The following is a 21113-nucleotide window of genomic DNA, read 5'->3' on the forward strand; positions in this document are numbered from 1 at the left end:
GGAGGGAAAATGTCGTAAATGAGTTCTGCTGCCCTCTCCTGGAAATGAGAGCCATCAAAAGCTGGTTTAGCCATAGCCCCGTTGAAGGTGCTACGTGATGTTTCTGCCAGGCGGTGCTCACGCCTCTCTTGCCAGCTAGTTCTTGGCCCCAGTGTGCAACACCGTGGTGCATGGATGGAAAGTGTGGACCGACTCCAGCTCCCTGGGGGGCAGATACTAACTTTGTCAGCCTCTGTTTATGTGCACATCATCCTGCAGCCTGCAAGTTCTTGGTCCTGGCTAGGCTTCCATTTTAAGGCCTGAGTGATTGAAAGGAATTCACTTTGCAGCCAGTACCTGGACTTGAACTTGTTTAACTTCTTCCCTGTGGGTGCTCTGCTGTTCAGTAGGCTGCGAATTATGTCATCATCCTAAGGAGCGGTCAAACCTTACCTGTGTCACAAAACGGTGGACACAGAGCTCCTTTCCTATCTCTCTCAAGATTTCTCTGAGGGCAGTCCTTCTAGGAAAAATCACGCACAGGATGACTGCAGTACAAAATGTTGGCCAAACCCTTTATTCATCAACACATACTTCTGAAGCATCTGCTTTATGCTGTGTGCTGTGCTAGCTTCTGTGTGACACTAGACCAATGTCCTGGAGCCTCTGTCCTTACCACAGTCATGGTCAAGATAGGGAGATGAGATGAACGCAACCAGCCTGGAACAGAACAAATTGTGGTGCTAAGTTGTGTTGTCTAGAGTTAGTAGAGTGCAGTGATGTATTCCAGTTGCTTGAGGGTTTGGATTCTGAAGCTTTACTCTCCAGACATTTTGTTGAAGCATAAATATTAGTACAGAGCCAATTACAATAAAATCTCATTGTACTGCAATTTGGTTCTACTTTTATCCAGTCACGGATTCCTTAGACTTTTATTTAGTGCCTACTCCATCATTCCAGGCATTGTGGATGGTTCTGGCTCTGGGTTGGGCTTGAAGATGAATCCATCATGGTGCCTCAAGGAGCTCACAGTGTATTGAGGGACACAGAGTGTAACAAGAATCTAATATGACAAGTGCCATTGTGGAGCCAGACACAGAGGGAGTGCAAGCATGAGCTAGGGTGGCAGCTCACTTTAGCCATCTCTTTGTCACTGATAATCAGCACATCCTTTCTTATGGCTCAGCTTCCTCATCTGGAAAATGGGAAGGTAACAACACTATTCTCCCAGTCACCGCCATCCAGCCTCAACAAAGAAATTAGTTCTCAACAAGAGCAGAGAAGGAGAGTCTGTGGGAGTTCTGTGCCTCCATGTAGGCAGTTTTCAGATGTCTGTTTAAGGCAGACCCTACATAAGCTCTGTGGCGCCTCACCTGCAGGAAATTCCACAGGGATTTCTATGAGAAAATGGCCCAAGGAGATGTTTCCTAGGGGCCCAGGATCAGCATGTAAATTCCCCACGTGAGATACAGGGACACTCTTTGCTGCTCAGATGCCTCTTCAGTGTGGTTCATGGAGGGAAAGGGTCAGCCTGCCCTTTGCCAAGGAGGGAGGAGGCTTGGTGAGCCCCCCCACCTCGAATAAAACAGGACTTTCTGTTATTCTCTCAAAAGGGATGCAGGAATGATAGACCAGCATCCACAACTGAAAGAATTTTATGTATTTCTTGATATTGGCATCTTCCCTGTGGTAGTTGGGTAAATTTATCCCCTGTATGAAAAGCCATTAAGGCTTCAAGGAAAACAGGTAGGGAGCTAGGTTGACTGGGGAGAGAGCCAACCTAATGAACAGAGTCGGAGAGGCAGTTCCACAGAGGAGCAGAGGGGCTGTGTTCACAGTAGCAGTTGCAAGAGGGAAGGGAGAATGTGGAGAGCCAGTCACAGCCTGAGAGGGCATCCTCAGACCTCGCATTTAAAAGCTTCCCCCAATTTTCTACCTAAGACCTACCCTGCTTGAGACCATTCTCCTTATTTGCTTCCATTAGCTACTTTGCCCATCAGCTTCAGGTCTGTTCCCTAAGTTTCAAAACTTTGGAGCAATTGTTTTCCCTCCTTGCTCTCTGTCCCCTGCAGGGAGTGAATCAGGAACAACAGTCTTTAGCTCTTACATCCAGGTGTTGTGCTGATCACACGTTCCTATGCCTTTGCATTGCTGGAGCGCATCTAGGAAGGAACTAATTTGAGGGGGAGGGAAGGATAGGGACCCTCTCTGTGCCAGGCACTGTGCTTACCTGCTGCACTTAAATTATTTCCATCTAGTCCTCTTAACAAGCCTCGTTACTAGGTACTGTGACCCCAACTTCCCAGAGCTAGAAACATTCGAGCCATTAGGGAATCAGTCCTGTGTAGTTAGAGTGAGGTTTACATTTAGAGTCTGTTGCTCCCTAAAGCTGGCACTAACCTGGTCTATTGCAAAACCCAATCTCCTCATCTGGTACTCAAAGGTTTTCTAAAAGCTGTTCGAGCAGTCCGTCTGGTCCCTGAGCTCTCTGTTCCTGCCAAACGAGTCTCATGACAGCTTCCCCACCGTCAACGCCTCCCTTGCCATCCTCCAACCTGCAACAGACCATCCTGGAAACTCAGGGAACACCTCGCTGTTCTAACTCACCTGAGTTCGTCTGCTTCTCTTTCAAAGTCCAGCTTCTTTCTCCGAGAACCTCTTCAGGCCACACATTCATTCCAAATGCCCACTAACTCTCAGAAAGCCCGTTCATCTTCCCTCACCTGTTTATCTGTGTATCTGGGAGCCAGGTGTGTGTTGGTCTGTCCCTTTACACGTGCAAATGAATGCTAGCAGCTGACTGTTTATTGATATGCAGTGCGGTACTTACTGGTCAGGGGAGACTCCTCTCTTAGTCTGCATGCTTTTAAACGCAGGAACCACCCACATGCTGAGTGTGTAATTTCTTTAGTGTCCAGAGTGCAGTGGCCATTTGTAGAATGTAATGGTTATGGGCAATGATGATAATAATGATGATGATGGAATTTGCACATTATTACTACCTCCAGCCTAAATATTGAATATCCAGATATGGTTAGCATGATATTAGGGAGATTCTCTTTCAATTCATGTGACTTCTGTAACTTTGCACTTATATTTTAGATCAGTAGGTATTAATATATATAAGTTTCCAATGTACGCAAATCATTCATCTCACTAAGGAAAAGCGCTGTAAATCATTTCTCAAAATAAAAATGCGACTAGTAAGGTGGATGGAATGTTTTGACCCGGGGTCTTCTGGAGAGTAGCAGAGTTTGGTTTTCTGATACCTGGCCCCAGACACCATAAGCATGTGAATATCATGCCTAATCCAGCTTCTCCCAGTGGGTGGAGGAATCTCAGTACACAGAGCTCACTGTCACCTGGTAACCCCTGGCAGTGTGGGATAAGAGATGGCGATGCAGCAACCTTCCACAGTCACCAGCCCCTGCAATAGGTAGCAGCGCTGGGGCTGAGTGTCCAAAACCGCCATGCCAGTACCTGCTTTGGGACAGCTTCACTGGGAAATAGGAGGGAAAAATCTCTAAGAACTTCTGACATCTTTACCAGGGAAAAGGAATCATTTCCAGGGAACTCTCAGCTCCAGCCGAAGAAAATCTGCACAGATCACTCCTCCCTGAATCTTCTTTGCCAGGGTCCACGTTTCTCAGTGAGTGGAATTGATTCTAGGGACGATGATGACTATAAAAATGGCATGGAAGCAAGTGAGCATTAAGAGCAAAGGCATTTTTATCCTCTGGGCAAAATCAAAGTTTTGAGATCTTCCTGAAAGCGTTTCCAGAATCCTTTCCCCTCTGAAACTCCTTAAGGCATTCAGCACTAAGTCCTTGACTATTTTGAGGTTTTGATATATTTTTGCATTATTATTCATAGACTCCCCTGCCAGAACAGGAAGGCCCAACTGTTGGAACAGTGGGAACTTTTGAACTGATGAGCTCCAAAGATTTAGCATACCAGATGACAATTTATGATTGGGAACTCTTCAACTGTGTGCATGAGGTAAGGCGCTCGATTGGGAGCGTTAGTAGGTACCAGAGCAATTCGAGATGAAGTCTGCTGGCATTGCTTAACTGCAAATGTTTATACGCACTGCCGTATGGAAACCACATGACGATTTTTAAAATATTTTTATTAATAAAGCCTGCTATAAAGCCTTTGAGTGTGAAAGAAAAATTTTTATGATTTACAGTAAGCTCTGTCTTCCTGAGTCTGTTAAGCCAATAGCACCGGGGTTTATATGTTTAACAAGCCTCATTGAAGCCTTTCAGATCTCAAGTACAAGTTCTATTCCAGTCAGAGATCGTAGTCACATTTGCTGACCAATGTCAATTTGTCTTGACGAATAGAGAAGCCCCACTGATGTTTTGATTTAAAAACAAAGGAGAGGGGCCAGCCTGGTGGCGCAGCAGTTAAGTGTGCACATTCCACTTCTTGGCGGCCCGGGCTTCACCAGTTCGGATCCCGGGTGCGGACATGGCACCACTTGGCACACCATGCTGTGGTGGGTGTCCCACAGGTCGGGTGGAGGAGGATGGGCACAGATGTTGGCTCAGGGCCGATCTTCCTCAGCAAAGAGAGGAGGACTGGCAGCAGTCAGCTCAGGGCTAATCTTCCTCAAAAAAAAAAAAAAAAAACAAAGGAGTGACATCATTTTCCTTTTTTTCCCTAGCTGGAGCTAATCTATCACACATTTGGAAGGCATAATTTTAAAAAGACCACAGCAAACTTGGATTTGTTCCTGAGAAGATTTAATGAAATTCAGTTTTGGGTTGTCACCGAGATTTGCCTTTGTCCCCAGCCCAGCAAGCGTGTTCAGCTCTTAAAAAAATTTATTAAGATCGCAGCCCAGTAAGTATCGTTAGCTTGGAAAGAGAAAAATGTTTGAGGTGCGTTTTTGTTTTGTTCTCTTAGACTGCACCTTAAAAAGAAAAGCAAGATATAAGATCCCTTTATGCACAAGGACCAACCACAGGGGCTTGAGAAGAAGTGAATTCTTGTAAAAGACGAATTTCTCTGGCTTTTGTAATATTTGACATCAATATATAAATTAACATCTTACGGCACTGATGCTGGAGTCAAAGTCGTGGCCTCTTTTTGCTCTGAACTGTTCAGACTTTGTGCCTCCCTCAGTTTAGAGTCCTTCAGCAAACAAAGTTCTGTTGTAGAAAGTTTTGTTTAAAAGGCTCAAATTGATACACAACATGACACGTTCTTGCCAGTAGAGGGCAGTGGGAACATGCATGTGCAGCCGCGCTTCGAACTCAGCCAGAATAAAATCGGTGAAATGCATAAAGGCGAGCGAACCTGCTACATGAAAATCATCTCCATAAACATCAGAAGAAGCAAGCGTCTTATAAATATTCTATTGAACAGTACTTCATGGGAAACAATTTATTTGCTGCAGGGGCCACTTAGATTTCTCCCTGACATGAATTTAATCTTCTCCTGCTATTTAGATATGCCTGACAACCTCCTGTTTACTTCCATGTTTTTGGTATCACCACAATGCTAAAAATAAAATGCTAAATGTAGCTTGTGGCTGGGAGATTTCTTTCCTTTGTAAATGCAGGGAGCTTCAGCCCCGGAACGTGGTGGACACAAGTGACCCCAGCTAGGCAATTTTCTTGAACCAAATAGTTTAGGTCCCATGCAGAGTCTGATTTCCAGAGCTAAACAAAGAAGTAAATGCTTCTGGACATTTCATACACATCAGCTTGCCAAATGCCTCGAATTATTTTGCCAAAAGTTTGAGAGTTCAACAGGGTATCCCAACCCCTTGGATTCAAATGCTGGTATCTCTCAATTGGAGAAAGCTGCCTTTTTGAAGAAAGATTTGGTAAAAAGTTGCTATGAATTTCTCAATCAGCATAGAGCCCTAGCAGCCTGGAGAGCCTGGTTGCAAGGGACTGATGCCTTCACATATCTGAAAGGGGGTGATTACGGAAACTGCGACAATATGTGCTTTACCGCTATAAGGAGCAGCTTCTCTCTTCACATTAGTCTGGCCATGCTAAGTGCAGCCAAGAGAAGAGAAAGGGGATCTGCACACAGATGTGGAGATGAGGAAGCCTTTTGGGGCCTAATCCTGTTATTTTACAGAGAGAAGATAGAGAGTGTTTCAAAACCTCAGGAACTTTTTTAAATGTTTTTGCCTTTCTTGTCTCTCTTCTTTCTGATTATGGGAATGAGTAGGTGGATTTGGCCTTCGGTATAAATTGGTTTGTATTATTCGACCATTATTAAGCTGTGCCATCCTGGAGTGGAGCTCTTTACAGATCCCAGCTGGAGGAGACGGTAGACTTTCATAAACCAAGATCGACCAGAATGAGACCTAAAGCTCGTGGCAGGAGCATGTTTTGTGGGATATTTTTAGAGAACTTCAACATATTCTGTTTAAGGTCTTTGATCTGCCCAGAGCTTTGTGGAGTTGGGGGTCCATGTGTTATCCTCCCCTTTTACAGATGCGGAGACTGAGGCACAGAGAAATTTCATGACTTACCTAGGGTGATAAAGTTAGTTGTCAGCAGTGACCAGAAAGGCAGGTCTGCAGTCCTGCATGTCCTTTCAAGATCACGTAGATGGGACAAAGGTGCACATGTGTCCATAGTTAGACTCTCGGCCTTCAGCCCCCGGGGTCTCTGAAGTGGCTTTCAGCCCCTGACCTGAGAGCCGCTGCCCCAGCACAGCAAAGGACTTGCTTTCTCTCCAGTGGGATGAGACATGCTGCAGCTTCTCTGAAATCTCTTTTCCCATTTCCATACAGACGATTGAAGAATCACTCAATGCTGCCTCTGCTAGGAGAATATGGGCAGGAAATGCCACAATTTAACTAGCCTTTTACAAAAATATTAATCCAAACAGGATTTAATTATGATGTCGTCAACTTAGATGACCATATTGATTTGGGGTGAAGGATTTGCATTTATTACAACATGAATTCTTCTTTCCCTTTTCAAGGAGCTGGTATGAAGAAGTTGGGGATTCCTTTCTGCTCTCTCTTTGTTTAAATTAAACCAAGTACCTGGGCTAAATAGTGCCATTCTAATAAGAATCTTTGGTTCTATTCCTAAATGTATATTCGTAAAAGCTAATAGTGACATAAGTACAGATTCAAAATGATCAGCTTCACCAACACCAGTAAAACAGAGAAAATAAGGGTTTTTTTTAGTTAGTTGTTCGTCTTTTCTCAGTTTGAAAACTCTGAGCGCACAGGGATCGTGACTTGTAAATTGATAATATTTCAACAAATTAGAAGCCATGGTGGCTGCAGCAGTATGATTTCTTCAGTTTCCTCTCAAGCTGCCCGAGGAGGGGTCCGGTTCCAGCCAAAAGTCTGGAAGTCTTCAAGGACGTTTTGCTTTTTCTCTTCCTCTCCCATGAGATGTCTCCCTCCAGGTTCGACAAGGCTTTTAGCAAGCTTTGGGATGATAATAGCAATCCCTAGGGTAGGTGTCTTTAAATTCCTTCTCAAAACCTGAACTTAGATGGCCAAAACCATCACCTGTCTGAAATTACAGTGAGAAATCAAACAGCAGAACGTGGTCACCCAAGTGGAACTTACACAGTGCATTAAATCTATGCTTGCCTGTTCTCGTAAAGGAGACCTGACGAATATTAACGACTATCAGAAAATAGAACTCTAATTTTTTTATCTCACTCAAAAGTGGTATTTTACCCACACATGTGCCTCTTGTGTTTCAGCTGTAAGGAGTACAAAAATCTGAATTCCTTTTTTGCCATCGTCATGGGACTAAGTAATGTTGCCGTGAGCCGTTTGGCACTAACGTGGGAGGTAAGCTTCAGCTGAGATCCAGCTGTGACTTTTGCCTTAAGAATAAAAACACAGGCTCACCAGTGAGCTTTTTGTACAGAAATATCACTCACGCTCGTATAATAATAGAAAAGGTGGGACACTTTGAGGAAAGTGACCTGTCTCCTTTTTCTAGTTGCCTTAGAGGGTGATTTTAGAAAGGTGTTGTTCTTTTGTGTATGGGGGAATGAGGAACTCTCAGCTTCTTGGTCTATACAATGTAAATACTAATAAGTTTAGTTCCTATGTATAACATGAATCAACAACATTGTTTGGGTGACTTCAAAGGTTTTGCTCATAGATTCTATTGTTCTCTGGAATGTCTGCGTACTACTTTTGCAATGAGCCTTATTTATAATTAAGAAAGGACAGAGGATCCATTTTTATCTAAGTAGTCATTTTGCTCCTGGGAGAATTAGCCAGAAGGCCAACTGTTTGGCCCAGCTGAGTACTAAGTATCTCTTAACTGCCTGGCAGTCCTCTCTGTGTATGGAGGAACGACAGTTGGCTAATAGTCAGTTTGGGGCAAAATTTATGCAGGTGTGTTGTGAATTTCTAGAGCAAATATGATTCCTGTTTGGTTGATGGTTGGTTATCCGTGCTAGAGAACATCTTCCTTGTTCATTAGCTAAGTACTCAAAATGTGCCTGATCCTTACATGTGGTATATAGTCAAAGAAATACTAAACTCTGATAGAACATACACACAAAAATAGACTCTTACTAAAAATAAAAAGTATGTGTAAGTGGAACAAAAAGAGGGCAAGGAGTAGATAACAGAGATTTAATTTGCACTGGTGCTGAAAGGCAGCTGTTTGCATCTCTGAATGTTCTCCTTGAAACATTTCCTTCTCCACCCCTCTGCTGAAACCGTTTCCTTTCTCTGTCCCTCCTAAATGTTTCCATTGTTTATGGGGCAGGTCCTCACAAGTCCTTCAGTCTTGGATTTCTCTTAAAATTCCAGGCACATGGAGCACACAGCAGCTCATCCTCTGAATATAGGAATGAGGGAATTGGTGAGGCTTGCGTGCGAGGCAGCTGTATCATCTTCCAGCTAGTAAAAGGACGGAGTTAGTGCTGCCAATGAATCTAAGCAGTGAAACCATAGTGCAGGCCCCCCTGTCTTGTAGCCTAAGGCTCTTGGAATCTCTGGAGACCTAGGGTTTCCTCTCAGGTAGTCTGCTTTCTCAGCCTGCTTCCCACTTCTGATCCCCTCGTGGAGTCCAAATGAGTTGGTTGGGGAAATCAAAGTAAAGCTTCACAGGGGTCCAGGAAGGCCAGGAGTGGGTACCGCATAACAGCAGGCAGATATTAAGGCCATAGCATGTGGGAAACACTATCAGAGTCCCCTTTCCTGGTCTAAAGAGAAAAACAGGAGGCTGCTTGGGAAGGGGGGGAGGGTACAGTTAGCAAAGGGAGAGAGCTAATTGACCAGTCCTTCAGTTTCACAGGGAATAGGAAGGAGTACCCCAGTGTGTGAGCTTCTGTTTTCATCCTTGCATGTTGCTGAAAAGAGAAAATTAACCTTTCATCATTTGCCAGCCTTTATTTTTTAAGATGAAATGTAATTATATCATTCTGTAGGAAGAGCTTTTATTCATAAGCATCTTTGATTTTGGTTTATCTACCTGTACTTGCCAAGAACCTCCCAAGGGCTTCTCATACAACTCCAGTGAGTACCATGATGGCGGCATGAGCAGCGTGAGAAACAGTGCCTGACCTCCCAGAGCTATGGAACACATGTGAAACTGCCCATGATCAAAGCAGAAAGTAGTTAAGCCACATGGCAAAGGGAATAATTCAAAATAGAGGGGAAAGGCCAGTCTGAGATAAAGCAAATGGGAGGAATAACCTAGAGTGGAGTTTCTTGGCCTTGGCAGTATTGACATTTTGGGCAGGATAATTCTTTGTTGTGGAGGGCTGTCCCCCGTGATGTAGGATACTTAGCAGCATCCCTGTCCTCTACCTACTATATGCCAGTAGCACCTGTCACCTCACCCCACCCCAGCTGTGAGGACAGCAGATGCCTACAGACATTATCAAATGTCCCCTGGGAGGGCAGTGCAAAATTGTCGCTAGTTGAGAACCACTGCTCTGGAAGCACAGGGTACGGATGGAGGATAGTATTAAGGCCAACAAAAGTTTTTATTACCATTTGATCTCCTGCGTTTGCCAAAAGCTAGCTAAGTAAAGAGAACTAGAGTGACAGAGATCTAACCAAAAATGTAATTCAGTCCTAATTTTAAAGGCAGTCTGTGTTCATGGGAAGTTATCGCCTGACATGGTGGTTTGGATCCTCGTGTGGGGTGAGAGCTTTGCATCCCTTGATGCCCATCCCAGCTTTCATCCCTTTGGACGTTCCCTCTGAGCAAGGATATCAGGTTGCCCTGAAACCTGACTTGAAGAGAGGTGCTAGGAAAATGAGCCTGGAGGATACGGAGGAGACTAGTTCCTAGAAACAAAATAAGATTTTTACAATGTTTAAATGGGAATATGACAAACTGATTCGGATATGAGAGACAAGGAGGAGAGAGGACCTTTTCAGCCATTGCAGAGGCCTGACCGGTGAAGTGGTTGCTGACAGTAGACTTCACTGTGCGAAGCAGAGCTGAGCTGGGGATCTCCGAGGCCCGGGACTTGGTCACCACTTCCACAGTCTCAGGATGAGAAGCACATCATGCTGCTCCATCTTGGTGTGGCCCTGTCAGAAGAGAAATGTTGAGCTTTACTAAAAGCTCAGGATCTGAGCAAAGTGAGAACCAACAGATTGAAAGATGATTCAGTGTTAACCTACTGGTGTGGATATATAGGAATAGTCAATGGTGTTGAAGCGTGTGCCAAAATATAAACGTGAGAAGTTACTAAATTGATAGAACTATCAATTTTTGTATTATAGCAGGGCAGGGAAATCATGAGGGAGAAATGTTTATGTAGAAAAGTGTGGAGCATATAAGAGGCAGGTGATGTGAATTACAGAGGCCCTGACCATCATCAGCTGTGTGACTTTGGGCATGTCAATTTAAACTGTGAGGCTTAATTTCTTCCATCTATAAAACCTAGGTTTAATCTATTCAAATAAACATTCACTGAGCACTTACTATGTACCTGACACTCTTTTAGGCACTGAGGATATAGCAATAAACAAAACTGATAAAAATCCCTGTGCTCATATAGCTTACATTGTAAGGGAGAAGGAGGTCGAAATAGATAGTTTCCAAAACTTGTGATCCTAACATCCTCTGGTCTAAATTCCTAATTCTGAAAATCAGAGAGTTTAAAAAGGGGGTTGGGGGGGTGGCGTATTTCCAAACCACTTGTCATCTGTGAATGCAATCTTCTTTATGAATAATCCATTTCAGAGAACAGTATAAAAGCAGTAAGACCAAAGCATCCATAGTTACTTTTGGTTCAACTAGGTTCTGCCTCTTAAAAGGCAAGTTCTCTATATTCCAGAAGATTATCCTCAAATGACAAGATGGATTACAGTCTGGCCTGTCTTAGAGATGTTTGATTAAGAGCCAAAAGCAATACATTTCCCCTAGAAATGGTCACACATGATACAAATCCAGATATTGACTCTGACATATGAGGGTGGCATTTTCATTTCATTAACAGAAACTGCCAAGCAAGTTCAAGAAGTTCTATGCGGAGTTTGAAAGCTTAATGGTAAGTGACAGTGGCTCCTTTATTCTGTTCACTGTCTGCATTAATCCAATTTCTGATTAGCTGAATTGAAGTTCTCATTTCAGAAATTTTATCTGTCCTTGTATGACTTTAAGAAGTTTATGATCCCGTTTTAGTGCTGCTAAAACAAGCATGTCTGCCTAATGAATGGCACCCTCAGGAACTAACTTAAAGAGGACTTATGTCCCACATAAGGTCAATTTGTGTAACTAAGAAAAGCAATATAATAGGATCCTTTCTGTCTAGCACAGGTTGGCTATGGGTTAGAAGCTGCATTTTCCTTGGCTTGCCAAAATTATTTTTCCCCATTGGCTGGGAGGTGTTAACAGACAGAAAAGGGGTGAGTGGAACTTGGCAGGAGGGATGGGATGGGTTCAGAGAGGGCAAGTCGGGTCTGGCTGTGCAAGGCAGAGAGGAGGGTGATCTGAGCTCCCAGGAAGGAAACTGAGCTTCGGGAGAAGGGGAATCTTGTGGTTGGAGTTTGCTTTACCCATCTCCTACGTGCTCCCACAGGAAATCTCTACCCTTGATCCCTGTAGGCAGATATCCCTTTCAAACGAGAAAGCAAACAAAAGCAAATTATTTTCATGTCATACGGGAGGTTGTTTTGAAACAAAAATCTATTTGTTTAATCGCGTCTACCTTTCTTTTGTGGCTACACTTGATTCAAAACTGCCTGATTGTGGCATGCCCAGGCTGGGTGCGTTGGGAGGTAGAGGGGGTGGAGTATGTGTCACTAGTCGTTAACCAGCATCTCTCTGTTTCTCTAAAGGATCCTTCGAGAAACCACAGGGCCTACCGGCTGACCATAGCTAAGCTGGACCCCCCTCTCATCCCCTTCATGCCTTTGCTCATTAAAGGTAATTCTAGGGAGATGCACAGGCCAGGTGTGTGGGGAAGAAAATGAACAAGAGCCTCATCAGGTTGAGCTCTCTGGGAAGAATGAGCTCACCCTTCCACCTTCTTCATCTCCTCTCAGCCCCGGCTTTTCTGAAAGGGGTGGGGAGGGTATTGGAGGAGCAGGGATTCAGGATTTGGAAGACTTGATGGTGAAACAGACAGTTAGTTGGGAAATTTTACTAATCTCAGGTAAAGTGCTTTAGAAAGTTAAACACCTAACATAAAAGGAACTATTATCAGCTTTTTTCAACTGCAGTGTTATGCAAATCCTCCAGCATAATCTGATGGTGCTATTGTGGTTTCTTAGTATGACATATTTCTGTTAGTGATTGGAATGTGACTTTTATTTCTTTGCAGATATGACATTTACTCATGAGGGGAACAAGACGTTCATTGACAATCTAGTAAACTTTGAAAAAATGGTACGTACGGTGTTATAACCTTAACCACAATGTTTTTTTTTAAATGAAATTTGCATTTGTACTAATAAAGGAAATAATTTCCATATATGCTGCCATGCTAAAAAGGTAGTTACGCATAAAGGAGTTTTGAAATATTCGGTTCAAATTGGCTACCTATTTTAGTCTGTCAGTTCTCTTTTGTGAAATCGAATAGTATTTGTGCTGCGGCTCACAGCAGCAGCTAGCTTTTATGCTGTGTGGTTCGTCCTTGGCTGCCTGTTGCTAAAATGCACGAATGTTCCAGAGTGACTTCCATGTTGTTGTTTTGTTGTAAGGTTTATGGAGCTAGACTGCCCCGGGATGCCTTTGAAATGTTTATCTGCTGAGCCTGACTTTAGTGCATGTACGTAAAAGGTAGCTCTATAGCAGATTTCTGTTATGTAGTATTAATGGAAAGATGTGTTACTTATCCCAATAAAGTTCACCCAAGTTCAGAGAGGGAACTTGGAAATCTTCATAACCAAAAACTAAATTTTTTTAAATAACAGATGCAGAACTGGTACATATTCAGTATTTTCCAGCCACCCACCTCCCCAAAAAAAGCTGTGTTATCTGGCATTAGGTACTTTGCAGTTTATTTTCTTATGTTCTGTGAAGCAATAAGGCAGGTCTTGCCAAAACCTTTCTTTAGCTACATAGTTCATGTTAATGGAATGCTCCATTGTCTTCTAAATCCTCTGGCTGCATCCTGGATGGATGTCACAGTGTTATCTCTGTGTGGGTGAGCATCTGCCCTGGGTAGTGGTTTGCAGGGGTGAATGGGAGGCTGCAGGAAAAGCTCAGGAGACATCAGGTTCCATTCTCAGCTTCATCACTTTGTAGCTGTCCCTTAACTTCTCTGTGGGTCAGTGTCCCCAACAGAAAATTGGCATCACACCTGCTCCATCCATCTCTGGAGTTTGTTGGAGGGTCCAGAGTATATAAGTATTCCTGTAAGCCATAGAGTGCTATACAATTCTTATCAGAAAACTGTTCTTCTAATTGCTTCTTGAAATCCAGCTAGTAGGTATGAGTCCAGGAGAATGTCAGACATCCTGCAGTAATCTTAGAAGGATCACACCATTCGGCTTTGGGAATGAGCTTATTGCAGAGCCCAGCCTGGTAAAGAAGTGCAGCAGTTGCTGGGCACTCGGTTCCTGTGTCTTAAGCTTCTTAGGAAAAGCCCATGAGTCCTCACTCTTCAAAGACACTCTATACAAGAGGGCAAATATTTTCTCAGCAGTCTTCCTCTCCACCCCCTGCCTACACCAAGGGCAGGTTTGAACATCTCTATTACTGTGTCATTTTAATAATTCTTTGATCAAAGTGAAAAGCATTCTTTGCTCACTTATTAGTCTGGAGAATTAAACATATTTCCCTGATTTCTCAAAAGAAAGGCTTGTTTTCCAGAAAGGAAAGATTTAGCAAGTAGGTAAAGAACCTTCCGGATCACTTATGCAGAAATGCAGAGAGGTGGCAAAGCCAACCATCTGACTGTAAAATATATGTGCACAGAGGCATAGAAGTCAGAGTTTCCTGAAGAGTTGAAAGAGCTTAAAAACTTTTGATCTTTAAAGTTAGCTAAACAGAACGAACAAGAACAGCAGAAATATCTGTCGAGGAGGGCCAAAGTTGTCTCATCTGGGCCTTTAGATCTTGGTGTCACATCCGTAACCTACAAAGGAAAAGTCAAGATCATATTCGGCGGGTGTTAAGAGAGCTCCCCTTCCCCTTTTTGCACTGCATGCCCATAGCAGTGGATTCTCATCTGCCCAGCAGTGAGGAGAGAGGTCCTTCACACCCTACTCTCAGAAAAAGTCCACTTTTCTTAAAAACAACTGAACAGCTAAGTTGGCAATTCAGCTGCAATGACGGACACCTAAATTACTGATGGCTTAAGCAAGATAAGTTTCTTTCTTTCTAACTTAAAGGTCCAAGCATGTCTGGTAGTTTTGCTTCAGGAAGGGATCAAGGTTTTAGGCTTCTTCTCTCTTGCGATTTCACCGTCTGTATGGTCCAAGATGGCAGACCACCATGACCTCATTCCAGCTAGACCTAAAGGGAAAAGGTGAAGACGTGCTTCTTTCCTGCAAGGATACGACCTGGAGTTACTCTCACCACTTGGCACACATTTTATTAGCCAGAAACTTAGTCACATGAAAGGACAGTTAGAATATGTAGCCCTCATTTTGAGCATCTACGTGCCTCACTATAAATTAGGGGGTTCTATTACTATGAAAGAGGAGAGAAAGGATAGTGAAAGAGTGCTGTTAGTTCTTTGCTCTGGCAACTATAAATTTTCTTTAATTTGATAAATCACACCATGGGAAAGTTTAATTTTACAGTTGCCCTTCCATGAGTTAGATGTTCCTGGAAGATGAAATGGAATTTCAAAAAGATTTGATTATGTTTTTTTAAACCTGACTTTGACTAACCCAGCACTGGTTGCCAACTTTCCAACCTTTTCTCTTCATAAACTAGCTCCCCTCTGCCCCCACACCACCACCCCACTAGTGGCTGCCGTCTGTCCCATGTGTCGTGGGGACGGATGCGTCTCCCTTTCCAGGTTGAAGTCCATGCCGCTTTTGAGTCATTCATCAGCAAGGCCAAGGTGCTGAGCAGAGCTGGCAGCCTTTGTGGGGCTGGTAAGCTGTATCCCGAAAGGGAGCCCCTGCCAGGGGCAGAAGTCACTAGGGTAGCCAGGAACACAGAAGCCTTTTCTTGGTGGCAGCACATTGCACAGTCACAGCAAACTACCATGCCAACCCGAAGTGTTTTTATTTTGAACCTTGAGGTACGAAATGAGGATTAGAGAATTTGTTGCATATTGGTTTTCAGGATTTGTGAGTATGAACAAAAGAGAATTCACACTCTGATCCATATGCAAAAAAAAGAAAAGCAGACATTCTTTCATTTGGGGGAAACATAAAGGAGTATTCAAAAAAATGTTTGAATAAAGCCCTTTGTAGCTTTCTATGGCATACATGAATATTTATAACATTTAGGAGGTAGACTAGCAATGGATTAGAGGATAATATGCTGGCCGGCTGCCACTATCCCAGGCTGCATAAAGCATGCTGATAGCCATGGTTGCTACTGTATTAGGAGGTTGGTTCTATTTCACACGTACCCATATTTAGGTGTATTTATTTATGAATATTATTTTAAGATAGTCGTTTTATTTGTAATGAGAAGTATAGGGCAAACTTCTATGCTTCTAGAAACATTAACAGAAACTAATTCATTAAGGAAATGTTTTGAATTCTTTTATTTTTGTATCACTAATCATGCTATTTCATAATTATCAACAATATGTTTTCTATCACCAATAATATCATTATAAGATTCATAGAGAGAGCACTGGACCTTTATCAGGCTATGGAAAAAAGAATCTCCAAGTAAAAATCTAAATGTTCGAATCCACCCAATTCCCAGACCCTTCCAATACAACAGAAATGTACAAGAGGACTTGGAAAGTTTACTTCTTTATATAGAATTCACAAACCAGTCTAAATGCAGATCTTCCAAAGGTTATGGTTCAAAGCCAGACAATATGTTTAGAGTGTCCAGGCAAAGAATTTTACTAGGAAATAGAAAGAAACCCAAAAAGTAGTTCTTAGCCTTTAGGAGATTATATGCAGTTGAGAGGATAAAACATAAACACATGAAATATTAAAAAGCAACAAAAGATATAAAAACTAGTTCACAATAGTAATAAAAGAGATGTCAAGAAAAATGCAAAGAGAGGTAACTTCATGCAGCTGTATCAGAGGAAAGTAAAACCTATTAAATACAATGACATAATATAATCAAATCCAGACTTGTTACCCTGAGCACCCGTCCGGCCTCATCTCACGCTTCATCTTCTCTGTACTCAGTCCAAGTTGGTGTGAACAACCTTCTTTCTTTTCCTTCCTTCCTCAGGGTTTTGCACTAGCTGTTACCTTTGCCTGAAATTTTCCCCCGGTCTTCACCTGTCTGGCTCCTTCTCATTATTCGGGTCTCAGTTTGTGTGTCCCCTCCTCTGAGCGGTCTTCCCCGACCGCCCTTCAAACACTCCTCTCCCCTCCCCACCCAGCCCTCTCACACAGAGAACCTTGCCTTGACAGCTCGGTCCACGATCTGAGGTGATCTTCTTTACCTGCCCCTTCATGGTCTGTCTTCCTCACTAGAGTGGACGTGTCCTACACCAGGTTTCCTATCTGCTCTGTTCACTGATGTTTCTCCAGCACCCAAAAATGTGTCTGGCACATTATCAACATGCAAGATATATTTGTTATAAGTTCACACGCTCTGCTTCAGCGGCCCAGGGTTCACAGGTTTAGATCCCCGATGTGGACCTAGCGCCACTCAGCAAGCCATGCTGTGGCAGCATCCCACATGAAATAGAGGAAGATTGGCGCAGATGTTAGCTCAGAGCCAGTCTTCCTCACACACACAAAAAAGAATAGCCCAATCATATTCTAGTTTTGGACTCAGTGAGATTAGACAATGCATAAAGCATTTTTAAAGGATTTTATGTAACAAAGATTTAATCCAGGAGTATTTTCTATTTCATTAGAAAATTTGATTAAGCAGAATGTCCCAAGCATTTTGCGTTACTGATACTTTAGGCAAGATGACTCCCTTAGCCTTCTCTTCCTAATTGGACATTATTCTATGCCCCTGTTCACTGTGGTGCTGCCTCTGTCCTTCAGTGTCCTTCCCTGAGGGCAGAGATGCACAGCACTCTGCATGTGTCTGGACAGGCACCTGAACTGCCATGTCCCATGGCTACCATATGTACAATATACCATGAGCATCGTATGTGTTACCTGCGTGTATCTGTGTGTCACACACCTTTTAGGTATTAAAACTCCATAGCTAGGGAACAGGGCTCAGGGTTCTTCATCAATGATGCATGTGGTGAAGGCTGGCTCAGCAACTGGGCCTTTTTATCTCTTATCTCTGGTCCTTACTGTGCACTTAACTCCACTTGGTTCCTATCACAGGCACAAACTTTATAGGTGAGAGACTGTGTATTTTTGTGGGGAAAAAAACTTTTATCTTAAATATGTGAGCGTCTGAGTGAAATAATCAGATAGTGTAAATGTGGTTTTACACATGCTAGGCAAGGAATAATTGACCAAGATCCCATATTTGATAGACATACAGACAAGGGCAGAACCAAATCAGTAGGAGCAGAAATAAGAAAAGAAGAAGAAATCTGGCAAGTATTAAGAACAAGAATGGCAAAGATCGCAAGGCGCAAGAGAAGGAAAGACAAAAACTGTTCAGAGCAGGCATTCAGCAGAGGTCTGAGGTCTGGGAGCAGCTCCTCAAGGGGCTCGGAGCAGAGAGGCAGCCAAGCCTGAGAAGAGGGAGGCTCTGCAAGTGTGTGATTGCGAGAGTGTTGACAGTGCACCGTGGCATTGCCTCGAGGGCCTGCCGGTCTGAACTTGAAACACAGGCGTAAGCGTCGGCTCCTCTTCAGCATCATTGGGAGAGCTAAGGGAGAGCCAGGACCCAGCGAACAAGAGCCAGTAGAGAGCTGGCCAGAAAAGCTGGAGACGGCTGTAAAGGCCTCGTGGGTTATCCACAGTCTGAATAGGAGAGAAGGTGGCACTTGGCCAGCCCACTCCTGAGGGGAGGGCGCTACAGAAAGCTAAACGGGGAGGCCAAGGCCCCAAGGGCCCAGTCTGAGAAGAGGCCCCTCTGACACGTCATTGGATTCAAGGGAATTACTTGCATCAGAGCTTGGGACTGTAGCCTCACGACCTCTTGCCTGTGCCAGGCTGGGTGTGGACAGCTGTTGCCCCTTCCTCTGGACGGCAGCTTTGTACGGGTCACTCTGCAACTCAGGCCCTAGGAAGGACACCTACTCTGAGTCACTCTGTTTTCAGCTAAAGAAAGAAATAACTACATGAGGATAGTTACAGAGTCCTTCACGTGCATTTCACCTCATTTTTCCTTTCTAAGCCTCCCTCCGTGACTTCAAGTCCTGAGGGAAATTCTTCAGCTTTCAGTTGGGTCCATCGCTCAGCCCCATAGGTGAGGAACTGAATGAATATATTTATTTTTGCAAATAAGCTCTGAAGACTTATAGAATTTGTAAATTACTAACTTCTAAATTAGTAATTTAGAATTCGTCCCAAGAAAAATGGCGGCTGTGTGAAATTTAAAATGTGGAATCCCAAGGGGAAGCCTGGCCTTCTCCCTGTGGACTGTTTTCTTGGCTGGAGTCCTTGAGGGCCGTCTGATGAGCGGACTCCAAGGTGGAGAGTCTGAGCAGGGGGTGGGGTGGATCAGAATCAGGTCAGGTATGGAAAGGGGGTCCACGCTGTCCACCTACACTGACTCAGGGTGCCTTCCAAGGGAGGCTGTTCTCCTCGCTTTGCCCCTGGATTACAAATCGCTGCTTTAATAAGCCAGTTGCTCATGGAATGTGTCATAAACCTCAGATTTGCTGGGATGGAAAAAAAGACGAGAAGCTCTCCCTTGGAGTAATCAGGTATTTTCCCACTGACCTGGCGTTATAGGAAAGTTACCTGGCCTGCTCCAGGCAGGCCAATCTGCTCCGGCAGGACCGCGGAGCCTAGGGTGTAATTTTTGGCTTGATCCCTGTGGTGGCAGTTGGATAATAAAGGCTGTGTGTCTTTCACCTTAGTTTCTGGCAGCCTTAACTGAGAGCACCAACAAATAAGCAGCCGTCTGCTATGACATATAACACACGAGGTTTCAGTCTGCAGAAGGCTAGGAAGACTCTCACTAGATGGGTTTTAGTGGATATAAATGCAAAATCCTCCACTTTGGTCCAAGAAATCAGCTGCATATCTACAGAGAAAGACCTGCATCCAAAGGGCAGCTCAGTGAAATAGGCTGAGAGGCTTCATTCACTATTAGTTCAACAGATGTCAGCAAAGTGACTTTTTTAAAAATGTGACTTACACATGTATCATCATCTAGATCAAGGAAGGAAAGTGATAATTCTTCTGCACTCTGTGATTGGCCTCATCTAGGGCACCACACGCGAGGCTGTTCAGAAGAGACTCAAAACCATCTTATGAAAAATTGTTGAAGAAAATGGGAATATTTAGGCTGAACCAGAAAAGACTTGGGATTGGGAAAATATCTCTGGTAGTCTTCTTCAAGTATTTGAAGGATCGTCCTGTTAAAAAGAAACTAAACATGTTTTTGTGGCTCCAGAGCTCAGAAGGAGGATCACTGGGTGACAAGCAGAGGGAAAAAGACTTTGACCCAAAATGATCAAAAAATTTCTAATAGTCAGAAATGTCTAAAAATGAAAGGGGCTGTCCTTGGAGTTAATGAGGTCCTTGTGGCTGGATGCATCCAAACAGTGGGAAGCCACTGTTTATAAGCAGGTTATCAAAGGGGTCAGGCACCCGGGAGACCGCTGAAGAGGGGACTTCTGAAGTCTCTTTCAGTGGCTCAGGAAAGTGCCTTGTGGTTGGGGGTTGTTGTCAGTAGCATATTAAATATTGCGTATGTCACTGAGTCCAAAAGAGGGTGGAGTTAAAATATCAAGTTAACCCTTCTTTGACCTTGTGCACGCATTCTGTAACTATGCATTGACCAGCAATCCTAGTGGGTTTCGCACACTGTTACTGAGGGTTCACATATTACAGCATTATTGTGCAGACCTCACAAAGGAAGAGAAGGGACCTCGTTGCAAAGCCAGATTTGGATTTCAAAGTTAAACTGAAGTTATCTTCAAGGACAATTAAAAAGGATATGTCAAAATTAAAACCATTGTTAAAATTAATCAAAGACGTAGAAAGGTAGATTGAACCCCAGAGCTGGAAATTACTGATTTAAACAATTGTTCTCACATTTTAAACTACATAATGAGCTAAAAATTATGAAGCCTCGGAGTATAGCTGTAAAGAGTAGTCTGAAACCAAAGTCAGAATGAAATGTTTTAGCTTTCAAAACTAAAAAGCAGAACAATTACTCCCGACAAAATGGTATAGGAAGAGGTTTCTGACCCCTGCTAATTGTTTTATTATTCTTCAGAGGGGCATACTGGCAGCATTTCCCAGGGTTGTCAGTAATTACACGCCATTCAATATCTGAAGAATTACAATAATTCTGCATGGAATATACTAGTGCCCTTCGGATGCAACGCCTTTAGAGATGTGAAAAAACAACTTAAAGTAAATTAGCGGGAAAATTACCATAGTGACTGTTTATTTCAGGGCTCCGTATATCAGAGGCTAATTATACATTGTATGTTACATTTTCTTGGAGGTATTTGTAATATATTTCTCATGCTGATCAACAGACGTGCTGGTTTTTAGGATC

At 43.4% G+C, this 21113-nt stretch overlaps 1 protein-coding gene across 10 annotated transcripts in view; it reads left to right on the top strand.

Annotated features, from left to right (window-relative positions):
• The window catches only part of RAPGEF4 (Rap guanine nucleotide exchange factor 4), a 296243-nt gene that overhangs the window by 269313 nt on the left and 5817 nt on the right, over positions 1-21113 (top strand). For all 10 annotated transcript variants that reach the window (XM_046658760.1, XM_046658761.1, XM_046658762.1 and 7 more), the window contains 6 exons: positions 3853-3978; positions 4649-4827; positions 7681-7771; positions 11404-11454; positions 12245-12332; positions 12730-12794. In XM_046658760.1, the coding sequence (XP_046514716.1) occupies positions 3853-3978; positions 4649-4827; positions 7681-7771; positions 11404-11454; positions 12245-12332; positions 12730-12794 (600 nt within the window). The remainder of the gene's footprint in view (positions 1-3852; positions 3979-4648; positions 4828-7680; positions 7772-11403; positions 11455-12244; positions 12333-12729; positions 12795-21113) is intronic.

The sequence above is a fragment of the Equus quagga genome, chromosome 4, assembly GCF_021613505.1.
Source record: "Equus quagga isolate Etosha38 chromosome 4, UCLA_HA_Equagga_1.0, whole genome shotgun sequence".
In the NCBI taxonomy this organism is placed as follows: domain Eukaryota; kingdom Metazoa; phylum Chordata; class Mammalia; order Perissodactyla; family Equidae; genus Equus; species Equus quagga.